Raw genomic sequence first — 12,117 nt, 5'->3', positions numbered from 1 at the left:
CTGCTTTCCTGTAAAATAAAGGATCTGCAAATACGTTACCTATACCTCTATGTGAAATTTTTTATTTAAATTATTAATAGTAAGTATTTCATGTTGTTGACCGATTTCAAGGAAACACACAATGTTGCAACAGTGATATATTAGATCACAAGTGTATCCAATCTTAATTTCTTGTTTACATTATGTTTCCTTTAGGCAAAATTAAAAGAAATTTTAACATAAATTTATTGAGGTACCTATATTGCACATTTTTTACTTTTCAGACAAAAAGCCAGAAAAAGGAAACAAATACTATTTCACACACCAGATTTTTAATTATTCTATCTGATATACTCCTCCCCCAACAATACGCACCCAATTGCCTTATTTTTTTAAAACTTAGGCATCTCTAAATATCCTAGGGATTTTTCTAAAAAAAACAATCTCTCTTTTCTCTTCCACTACAAAATTTCAGAAATACTCTAGTTACTTTCTTTCTCATGGAAAACCTGGGCCTAAGTACAGCCGTTTACAGTGCAATTACTATTTTTCAAAGTGCCGGACTCAGTCTGATGAGTTTTATTACTTAGATTCTCGCATTTAAATATCATTATATCCCATGACAATGCTTGGTGATATATGATAACGGAGTAATGAAATGAGAAAAAAATCTTTTATATAAGAAAAGATTTAGAAGTTGTGTTACGCAGTTTTGTGTAACATCTGGGTTCTCCTACTCAACTTTTGATGATTTCAAAGAAAACAGAAAACATACCACAATAAACAGCCAAATAATGCTTCAAATTTAATCTATGCAAACAACCAGCAGATACTTTATCATGAATTATAACATAGAAGCAGAGGCTCAATATCAACATTGTTCTCAACGTTTCTATTTACCTGTTGACTAACCCAGGCTATTTAATTTTCATTTATGTTTGAAACATTAGAAGCTGAGAGGAAAGCTATTCCAGCATGGTTCCCTAGAAATGCGGCAAAATGCTCCAAGTGAGTAAAACAATACATTGGTATGCTTTAAACATGATTTTCTAAAAGGTTTGAAATTACGATTTTTGTTAATGAGTAATGAAAATAAATATACCACCAAAGAGGGCAGGTGTGTGTGTTTTACACTGGCATTTCAACTCATACATGAGCATTTCAACTACACACAACGTATCCGTTACCTGTAGTAGCATTACCTGCTCAGATCTGTTCTGGTGCTGGTATTGGTACTGAGAAAAGGTATTACAGGAAGAAGCAATTTTGTCCTTCTCAAACTGTTTCCTCACTCTGGCCAAACCACCAGGCACCGTGCACATTTCTGACTCCTCCATCATCTAAGACAATTTAAGAAAAAGGAAAATTCAGCTTTACATTTACTCAGGTTGGAATTCTCAAACTATTTTTTTAAATAGTTGACAATTATCAATCGGTGGCATATGAAAAAGATATTAATATACGCAATTATCTCAGTAGACCCTTACAGAAAATCTTGATAAAAATAATCACTCCATGTTGTTTTCTCATTTATTAATCTTTTGATATAATGTCAGAAAGATCTTCAAAATAGTGAGTTAATTCTCCTTATCTCAGATAGATTTTGATGCCTAGAGATTAGACCTATTATTAGAATATATTTTTCAAATAATAAAAAGACTACTGGAAATTAGAACAATTGATTCAATTTTAACATAAAATGAGGTTATCATTGAAATCCCAAATGCCTCTATAGGCAACACATTATTTTTTTTTTTTTTTTTTTAAAGATTTTATTTTTTTCCTTTTTCTCCCCAAAGCCCCCCGGTACATAGTTGTATATTCTTCGTTGTCGGTCCTTCTAGTTGTGGCATGTGGGACGCTGCCTCAGCGTGGTTTGATGAGTAGTGCCATGTCGGCGCCCAGGATTCGAACCAACGAAACACTGGGCCGCCTGCAGCGGAGCGCGCGAACTTAACCACTCAGCCACGGGGCCAGCCCCTATAGGCAACACATTATTAAGAATATCACAAACATTCGACTCATTCCAAAATGTATTTATATCATTAGGGATAAACAAAATTGCCTTGGAGTATCTCTTATACAAAATTATTAACATCAGTAGTAATAACAACTACTTAATACAAAATGCTGGGTGGTTTTCTCTATATTTACATATATTTTGTCATTTGATGCTTCTCTGAATCCTGTGAAATATGGACACCTATTATCCTCATTTTAAAATGAGGAAATCCAGGTTTGGGGAAGTAAGGCAGGTGGTTAAGTTCTCACAGCTGGGGTGTGAGTGTAAGAGCTGGAATCTGAATGATATCTGTCTGTCTTAATCACAGCTGTCTTTCTTAATCACTAGCCTTAAAAAACAGGCAGAAAAACAGTAAATCCCAGATTGGCATACCCCAGGACTCAGCTCTTAGCTTCAGGGTGAGAATCGGGGGGATTTAAGTTTAGAAAGCGTCTATTCTATCACTGGCAGTTTACAGATGAGCAAGTCTATTTGAGTTGGTACCACTTGGAGCAACTTGAACAACATTGCGGAGTCTTTTCACATCTGACGCCCCTGTGGGAAGCACCGTAACTCAGGGGCTTTGGTTTTGATGATTCAGCACACTCCCAGCCCGGCAGGCACTAGAGTCCAGATGGGATAACAACTGTCAAGCAAACAGGCCCCATGCCAACCCGCTCTCCTACAGGGAGGGAGGAGACTCGGCCACACTTCATCCACAGGAGGTCTCCTGAGGTCTAGCCCAGTCCTGACTTAACCCTGGAAGCCTTGAGACTTCAAAGTAACTGGATGCCTGCGAGCTGAGGTTCTCATACCATGCACTGTGGACTCCCTGTGCCCTGTTATCTTTACTCAAACGTGTAGTTTCTCAAATGGATACTAAAAACACAACTACTATCTTGAGGTTTCCCATATTTCAAAATATTGGAGACTGAATTAGTACTGTAGATTATCTGAATTACTGGCAAGTACTCAAGCGGTTGCTTTATACAACTTATAGCCTTTCCCAATCACATGGACTGTCAGATATTTAAGAATATGCACATAGGCCTTCTGGGAAGAAGGGATAAGATTGTATTCTTATATGTACTAGATATATATTCTATCAGATTCTACAGCAAACTTCAAATGTAAATCCTGGTCAGTTACTGCCATTTGATACATGTGAAAGTTGTGCCAAAGTATGGCGCCACTTTGAAATTTAAGATAAAGAAGAGAAAGGGTGAATTAAGGCTACAATATTTCTTTTATCCCCTTTGCCATTTAAATTATACAAAAGGCCTTCCTTAATTGATCATATATAGATAATCTATAAATATTAAATTATAAAAATTGATAATTATTACTTTTGTTTTTGTTTTTTTGAGGAAGATTGGCCATGAGCTAACATCCACTGCCAGTCCTCCTCTTTTTGCTGAGGAAGATTGGCCCTGAGCTAACATCTGTACCTATCTTCCTCTATTTAATATGTGGGACACCTGCCACAGCATTGCTTGATAAGTGGTGCTAGGTCCTCGCACCTGGAATCCGAACCGTTGAACCCCAGGCCACCCAAGCAGAGTGTACAAACTTAACTGCTGTGCCCCCGGGCTGGCCCTGGTAATCATTGTTAAGAAGAACCTTACTCTATATAATCTCCAAACTATACACTATAAACAATGTCCAAATCGTGCAAATTAATCTGGTAAACCTCAGTAATTATGCTAATGAATGGATACTTTCCTAGTATGTGTATTTTCACAAAAATGTCAGTTCTTCTACTGAACAGGTTGCCTCTCATCTACCAAATGGATTAAGAAACAGATACGCCGTTCTTTTCCTTTAGCCTTGTGCTTTGGAATCAGACCATGTCACACGCGCAGAAATGCATCCAGCTGATCATTCTTACTAGCAGTGCTGCCCCTACCCTAACACCCCTGGTACTGTAGTTACACTACTGTCAGCCCTCTAAGTGAGGCAAGTCCTTTGAGCTGTAGTTTAGTGGTAGTGATAGGTTTCCTTGTCCAGCTCAGCTTGTAAATGAAGGTTTAAGATCTGTGAGATGGCAGGACCTACTCAAGGAGCAGTCTGTAGCCATGAGCTGAAGGGATGTTTCCTTGCTTAGATGAAGATTGCTCCCATGACTTTGCCTTGTTTAGCACTGTCTACTGGACATCTCAGCTAACTCATGTTATTGTAAATGACCACATAATTTAGATTGCTTTGTGTTGAACTTTTTCATGTTTATCCTTATTCTGGTTTTCTTATTCTCAGACTCAGAAATAAGATTTGGAGTCTAACAGGTATGCCAAAAATAATTTTATTAACAAATTAATTTAAATATCTAACACAGAACTTCGCTAATACTGTTATTTTAGCAAGTTAATTTAAATATCTAACACTTAAACCCAAGTAAATACATTACATAATTATCAATTTCCTTTACAAAGAACTGGTCTTGAGTTCTAGTGCACAACAGAAATAACATCATTTGGGGAGTTGGACAGACACTGATTCTAATCCCAGTTCTGACACTTAAAATCTTGGACTAGAGTTCCTGAACCTCAGTTTTATTTCTTATAAACTGGGAATAACAGTACATTTCTCACAGATTTCTTGTCAGTGTTAAGAAAGATAAAGGAAATAAAATTGCACAGCACGGAATCTGGCATCTCAATTCGTTTCTTAACAAATGTTGCCTCCCCCTTCTCTTCTGGGCAGCTTCTGCAGACCGCTGCCTTTTCAAGGGCATGACTTTCATTTACGTTCAACCAAATGCCACCTGGCTGAGTCTAGGACAATGAGAAACTCATCGTCAGCTGTCTCAATGTGACTGAAATATAATAGATTCAGTTTGGGGCCGAATCGTTGACTTCTAGATTTTGCACATAAAATATTTGGTTTATTTGTGTAGAGAGAAATTTAGTCACAGCAGTTTCCATGATTTTTTAAAAAATTCAATAAGCGTTTGATGAAACTGACCAAATAAGTATTGGACCAAATAAGGCATTTATTTTTCTTTTCTTTAGATATTTACCAGGATTTCTCTGAGATAATATATTTGCTTTTATTTCTCACAATATTTACTTAGGGCAAAACTAGGTAGTAGGGCATTTGTTGGGTCAAAGATGCTTTCTTGTATGAGAGGAGGTAGTTGAATATAGTTACAAGAGTACTGGAGTCAAGAGACTAGGAATTTAGCATGGCTTTGTCATTATCTAATTACAGCATCTCCCATAAATCACTTCCCCTCAGGTTGTGTTTTTTTTGTCTGTATATGAGCAGGAAAGAGAAGGATTATTAAATTTCTTATATGTAGACTATCTTCAGAATAGCATTACATTTTTTGAAGTTTTGCATTAAATAGTGGGTAATTTTGTTTCCTTACTAGCCCAATTTAAATATTCTCTTTTTAGCACGTTATAAATACAAGTCATGCCTCATACAAATTTGTTTTATGGCATACTCTCCCAGTGCCTGGAAAAATAAACTTCTTCCTAAATAAAAAATTGTTTACTAAACAACCAGTCTTTAACTAGGTCTTTAAATAACCAGTCTTTAACTAGGTATTTTCAAAATCAACTTGTTTCCCCAAGAATCATTTCTCCAATTTAGAACACTATTTTTCAGTAAAGTTCCTTAATGATCCAGCAGGGGGTGCTATCTAAGAAGACTGGCAGAAGGAGCTGGAATGATGCTATTGTTTTGAAAATGATCTAGCTACTTATGTCATTTTTGTACATTCATTCAAAATCTATGCTGTGCCTAAAATGTATTTTAATGACTATGTAAACACCTAAATGCCATTTAGAAGTGAATATTGTTAATGAGTTTGGCACAGTCAGCCTCATCTCTAATTTATAAAGAAGAATGTTAAGACTAGCTATTTTAGAATTCCACCCTTTTCGACTATTCTCTCTCTCTCTTTCTCTTTTGGTTAAATGAACAACTTTGCTAATTTGGAGGTTATAATTATAAAAGAATATCTTTATATTGCATTAAACTATAAAGCTGCTACTAATAAAATGACTCATCAAATCCTGTGGATTGAAGGCCACAGAATATGGAACCCAACAAATTCTTTTGAATATGACTTTATTGTGCGTTGGCTCTAAAAATTGGTGGTCTTACTGAATCCTGCTGTTTCCTGTACTCATAATTGGTTTAGCAGAATGCCTACATTGCTAATCTCCCTCATTTCTATGTTGATTAAGCTACTCCTAATGGATTTAGTGCATCCAGAGACAGGAGAAAAGTTAAAGAAGTTACACTGCCAGTGAATTTAAATGAACTATCCATGAGACCAAGGAGGGCTGCGTGCAGACCCACGTTATTAAAATTTGAAATTAATTCCCAGCCTTCCTAAGGAGAGTAGCTATAGGTTAAATAATAATGATGGCAATAATAACACATTTGTACAGTGCCTTATGGCTTACACGTAAATGATGTCTTTGATTCCTCACTAAGACCCCCTGTGGTAGATGGTTATTCCCGTTTTTCAGTTAAGGAAACTGAAGCTCTGAGAGGGCTTAAGATAGTAGCCCAAGTTTACACAGCTAATAAGTAGCAGAGCTGAAGCTTAAATTCAGAGCCTCTGAATTTGATTCACACTATTTCTGTGCTTTCTCTGCTTATCCCACTGTCCAGTAGTATTTTCATATAGCAACGTAAGGAGGGCATGTGAAGGGCAGACAACAAGCACATTGCCTAATGCAAAACCACCAGGACCAGCTTACATTGGCAGAGAAGCTGCGGCAGTCACCCCTGGAAACAGCTGCCTGGTACATCGCCATCCGCTCCTTCAAGGACACCACCTCCTGGAGGTCTGTCACACTCTCGCCCCGCGCAGCACTGTCTTCTGCAAGTCCACTTGCAGGCTTATTAGGGCCAGCAGTCACTGAAAACAAATGTAGCATGCTCAGATATGTGTCAGGCTTTGAAAAGAAAATAGCATCACCTCATGAACAGTGAAGGCATTTAAAATGTCTGGTTTCATTAAACAGAATGCCACATTTCACAGTATTTTTGATGTTTCATGGTCACTCTTTCTTTCAAGCTTTCAAACTGGCTACAAAATGCCTATATAGGAGCATGTACTTATGCAAACACCAAAAGATAATATTGTCCCTGCTTCTGCAATTATTCTGATGATAAATAGTTACTTATTAAGAGACACATGTTGTTAATAATGAACATTCCTGAAGCACTGACTGTGTGTTGGATTTGTGCTGAATGCTATATGAGCATTATCTCATTTACCTCTCTAAGAACCTCATGAGGTAGGTGCTACTATTTTCTAAAATTTATGCATAAGAAAACAAAGAGTCATGGTGGTTAAAAATTTTTCCCATGATCACACAGTTAATCAGTGGCAGATTTGATGGTTTGACTAAATCTTTAGCAAGTCTAAAAATTAATCTTTTCTTTTCTCCTCACCCCTCAAACCTCAAGGAGATAGATATAGCTAAAATATGTGAATTCCATGAGAATTATAGTCCGTGGGTTTTTTCTTTTATTCACAGAGGCATGTGTTACATAAGAAATAAATAATATTATGAATTCAAGAAGTAATAGTATGATTAGAAAAAGCTTTGTCCGTTGGCCATTCCAAGTAGTCTGATATTTCCCCATTTAAGCCATCTACCTGACAAAAATACAGGGTAGTAGGAATTACATACTTGGAAACAGAGCAAAAGACTGATTGCACAATCACAGAATAACAACTGTCGGATACAGAAAGGTCTTCGGCTCACCTAGTCTAACCAGCTCCTTTTAGGCATCAGGAAACATGTCTGAATTTTTCCTTATGTGAAAGGAACATAAGGGCCCACCATGGTTATGTGACTCTCCATGGTAATAGTTATCTGTGCCAGAGCTGGCCTCAAAACTAGTTTTTCTTATTTAATCTTGTATTCTTTGCTGTTGTCACTCTACTTGATGGTTTACTATTTACTCTTAAAAAAATTGTAATTCCAAAATCATTTCAAGGGCTCTCTCTGGGACCAATCAGTATATGATGTGTGTGTGTGAATACATATATTTATATATATGTATCTATGTGTGTGTGTATATATATACATACGTATTTATGTATATTCATCACTCATTCATGCACCATCTGCCTTTCACCTTAGGGTTGGTTGCTAGTTTCTGGGACTCATAGAGTAGGGCTCTATGATGTACTTGTTATTTGGATTGGTTTGCTTTAATTGCTGTGAAGCAAGGCCCAAACAACGCCAGGTATAAGATAGCCAAGCCATTCCCTCCCTTCCTTGTTCCTCCTACCTCCTTTCCCAGCCCCCACAGTGAACTATGTTATTGAATTGTTTGCTTTTTCTATTAGTTTCTTTAAGGCTTTTGTACACAACAGCCATTGAGAAAACCTTCTGGGACCCAGAAAAAATGAAAAATCATTTGTGTTTTGACTTCCTGAGTATTTGGTTTTCCATAGGGACTTCTAATTCAAATAAACATTTTCATATATTTTAATTAAAGTTATAAATATATTTAATTAAAATTGTAAATATCAAAAAAATACAATATATAAAGGAATAGGAAGTTGTATCATATGAAAGCTGTGATTGTACAACACTGATATGTTCACAACAAATGTCAGTTATTTTTGAAGTTCATCTGTCATCCAAAACCTCATATCCATACAAAAGTACACTCCTCCGGTTGATTCTGATAAAAAGAAATTCCCACAAACCATTGGAAGTCTTTCACATGCTGAAGAAAATATATCTTCATTTTTCCCTGAAGATTATCTATCTGCACAGATGAATTCAGTTTATATTCAACTGTATTCTTCCTACTTTGTTGTGAACGATCACTACATAGATTTTATTGAACATGACCCCCTAAAGTTTTTCCACATTAAAATATAAATTTTATTTTGTATATTATTCATAAAATATATCATTCTTTTATTAATCTTCACAGAAAGTCAGCAGTTCATTTTTGCTAAAATTTACAGATAGTGTTTACTTTTCAAATATATGATTTTTATCATATTTCATCCTACTGGGAAATGAGCAAGATTAATGGTCAGGAAATCAATGGCTTCAGTATTAACAGATTTGGATTCCATTGCCTTGTGGCCTTTTATTCGGATCACAGAGAAGACACCACATTTTAATCTTTCTTTATCTCCCTCTCTCTCTCTCTCTTTCTCTCTTTTCCCCATCAGTAACTTTGCCTATTCAGGTAGGGTTGTGGAGTAGAAAATTTACCTTGAGCTGACAAGCTGTGTCCATACTGTTTCCTAATTTCCTAAGTCAATGTCTGTCAATTTCTTCAACTGACAAACAAGGCATTGCTTCCTGCCCAGTCTACTACAATATAGTGCATCTATCTGCTCCTTTCTTGATGCTGATGGTACCTGATGTAAATTTTTAGGGTTGATAAGACAGCTCCTTTCTTAAGGATGGCATGGGAAAGAAGATAGGAACATTGGTTACCTGACCTAGTAATGTGCTATTTCAAAAGACCTGGATGCCACTGAGATTGGAGAACAGTGTGAAATGAGTTCAGGGTATCTTTAAAGAGAAAGGAGACATAGAAGAAGAGCTAAAGATGCTATTGTCACAAAATCTGCTGGAAAAATAGGAAATGATGGAACCTGCAAGTATGCAAATCAGACAGTGGAGGAACATGCTATAAAGCTGAAGTGGCCTGTGAAAGAGAGGAAGGGAAAAGTAAAATTTTCAGATGACTATTTATGTCAGAAAGCATTATAAATATTAACATTACAACATCATTGTACTAGAAGTTACTTGTCTCTGGGGTTTAGGGGTACTGTTGACCCTCCTTATCAGCTGTTTCCGAGTGCACGGATTCATCCAACTGCAGATGGAAAGACCTATGATGGTTGCGTCTGTATTGAACACATACAGACTTTTCTTTCTTGTCACTATTCCCTAAACAATACAGTATAAGAACTATTTACATAGCATTTACATTGTGCTAGGTATTGTAAGTAATCTAGAAAAGACAAAGTATATGGGAGGATGTGTGTAGCTTATATGCAAATACTATGCCATTTTATGTAAGGGATTTGAGCATCCACAGATTTGGCGTCCATGGAAGAGTCCTGGAACCAATCCCCTGTGGATACTGAGGAACGACTATAATTCACTGTGCTGATGAATAAACAAAAAGCCAAAGAAGTTTGGTGAATTCTCTCAAATTTCCAGAACTCATGGCATAACTGGGCCTAGAATCCATTGCACCCTAAACATTGAATGTTTTATTTGCTGATAAGAAAATAATTGCCAAGCCATATAAACGTTAATTCTTTGTGTAATAGGATAAATCCTGTAAAGCAGAAAGAACATATAGGGAAGCCCTTTGACAGATAATAAAGCACTAAAAGGTACAGGCTGTTATCATGAAAACTATTAGATACACCAAGGACAAGAATGTCTTTTATGAGAATTCTGAGGCTCTTTGGGAAAAGATTTATACTATAATTTTTTTGTAATATAAAAAGTTGTATGCTACAGATAGGTCCAACTTATGTCCACTTTCTATTTTCTTAAATCATGAGAGATTGTGTGACTAGAGATCTATTTCCTCCAGCCCCAAACATGTGCTTTCCTTCTGCAGTTTTTAAAAATGAAGTAACAAACTAAATCAATCAATAAAATTTGCCCAGTTTAAAAAATTCATTATGCTTCCCTGAATTTTACTTTCTCTGGAGGGTCTACGTTCAAAGCATTTTCTAATAAGCAAAGTAATATGATTAAAGGCAGAATACTCTTCTATTCTTGAAGAATTATTCACATGCCTGTAGTCAGTACAGAGGGCACGGCATAGTCACCCTTCTACCTTTAAGAAGTCAGATATAGAAGACAAGGAGGAATCGTCAGTGTAATTAATACAACCTAGAATTTTCTCCTAATTTCACAAATCCTATTATCAGTGAAAGAATTCTTAGAAATATGCAAAGATTAGGATCAAGAGATATTTAAAAAGTGTCATTGCTGAATTTGTTATGAACCATTCTTCTAACTAGTTGTTGAGGAAATTTCAAATATGGAATTCAGTGGTTTATAAAAATGACATGTTCTTACAACACTAAGGAATGACAAATCTATCCTCATTTTCCATTAAACAAGTAATTGTCTAAAAATCTGAAATAACAAGTTATAAATATGATCCCAAGATCTTTATAGAGTAACAATGTAGAGATAAAGGTCAATGGTTTGATAGATAGTCCTAGAATCAGTGCATTGCTCAAAAATACCGTCAAAGTCAGGAAAACGTTTCTTCAGAAGATATCTAATGTGGCAGGGTTCACAAAGTCAAGTGCTTTGTCACGATCTTATTTCTAAGCAAGATTCCATCTCAGCACATTTTCTAAATGTAAATATTTCTTCTTACTTTCAAAATATTGGAGGCACCTTCCCAAACTGTAGTTATGGATAAAGTTTTATGGAAAGGATGACTGTGTAGCAATACAATGGATGTCATTGGATGACAGATAGATATTAAATACCAGGTGCTTTAAAGCTGGCTTACACAAATGTAGTTTAAATTTTTGTGAGTCACCTTATTTCTTTTCCCTTTCCCTAATCAATAGGGATAAGGTGAAAGTCTATAGAATCAAGTCAATGCTTTGACCTCTTTATATCATTAAGAGACCACCTGCTAGGGTCTGGGCTGTGAAGTTGGTATTAGTTGTGTCTGCTTTACAGCAGAGATCTGGCTGAGGCGAAGTCAGAAAAAGAAAGTTGTCAAAGATGAGAAAATAACTAGCGTATTAAGTTTTTTAGAAGAATTAAAATACACATTGAAGGCAGTAAATAGAATAATGTATGCTTCAGAAAAGAAAATCACTAACCTATTAAAAACAGTGTGAAAGATGACAGAAACAGAGAACAGAGAGTAAAATCCAAACTACAAGACAATTAGCATTTCAATGAGAGGATGGGGGAGTGGGCGGAATAAATAAGATATAATACAAGAAAAATTTGCTGAAAATAAAATTTGGGCATAGATTAAAAATATTTACTATAATCTAGATAATCCAGGAATAAAATTAATTTTAAAACCCCAATATATCAGCAAATCCTGGTAAAACATTTCAAGTTCAAGGAAAAAAAATTCTACAATTTCAGACACATGAAGAATTTCTGTGATGAAGAAACAAACTT

General features: G+C 35.8%; 1 protein-coding gene across 3 annotated transcripts in view; it reads right to left on the bottom strand.

Moving 5' to 3' along the window:
• The window catches only part of XIRP2 (xin actin binding repeat containing 2), a 73,092-nt gene that overhangs the window by 42,171 nt on the left and 18,804 nt on the right, over positions 1–12,117 (bottom strand). For all 3 annotated transcript variants that reach the window (XM_070581530.1, XM_070581532.1, XM_070581531.1), the window contains 2 exons: positions 6,697–6,857; positions 1,182–1,319 (listed from right to left, as the gene is read on the bottom strand). In XM_070581530.1, the coding sequence (XP_070437631.1) occupies positions 1,182–1,319; positions 6,697–6,857 (299 nt within the window). The remainder of the gene's footprint in view (positions 1–1,181; positions 1,320–6,696; positions 6,858–12,117) is intronic.

The sequence above is a fragment of the Equus przewalskii genome, chromosome 17 (genome assembly GCF_037783145.1).
Source record: "Equus przewalskii isolate Varuska chromosome 17, EquPr2, whole genome shotgun sequence".
In the NCBI taxonomy this organism is placed as follows: domain Eukaryota; kingdom Metazoa; phylum Chordata; class Mammalia; order Perissodactyla; family Equidae; genus Equus; species Equus przewalskii.
Note: the sequence above shows the minus strand (reverse complement) of the source record. Positions and strands in the feature narration are given on the sequence as shown.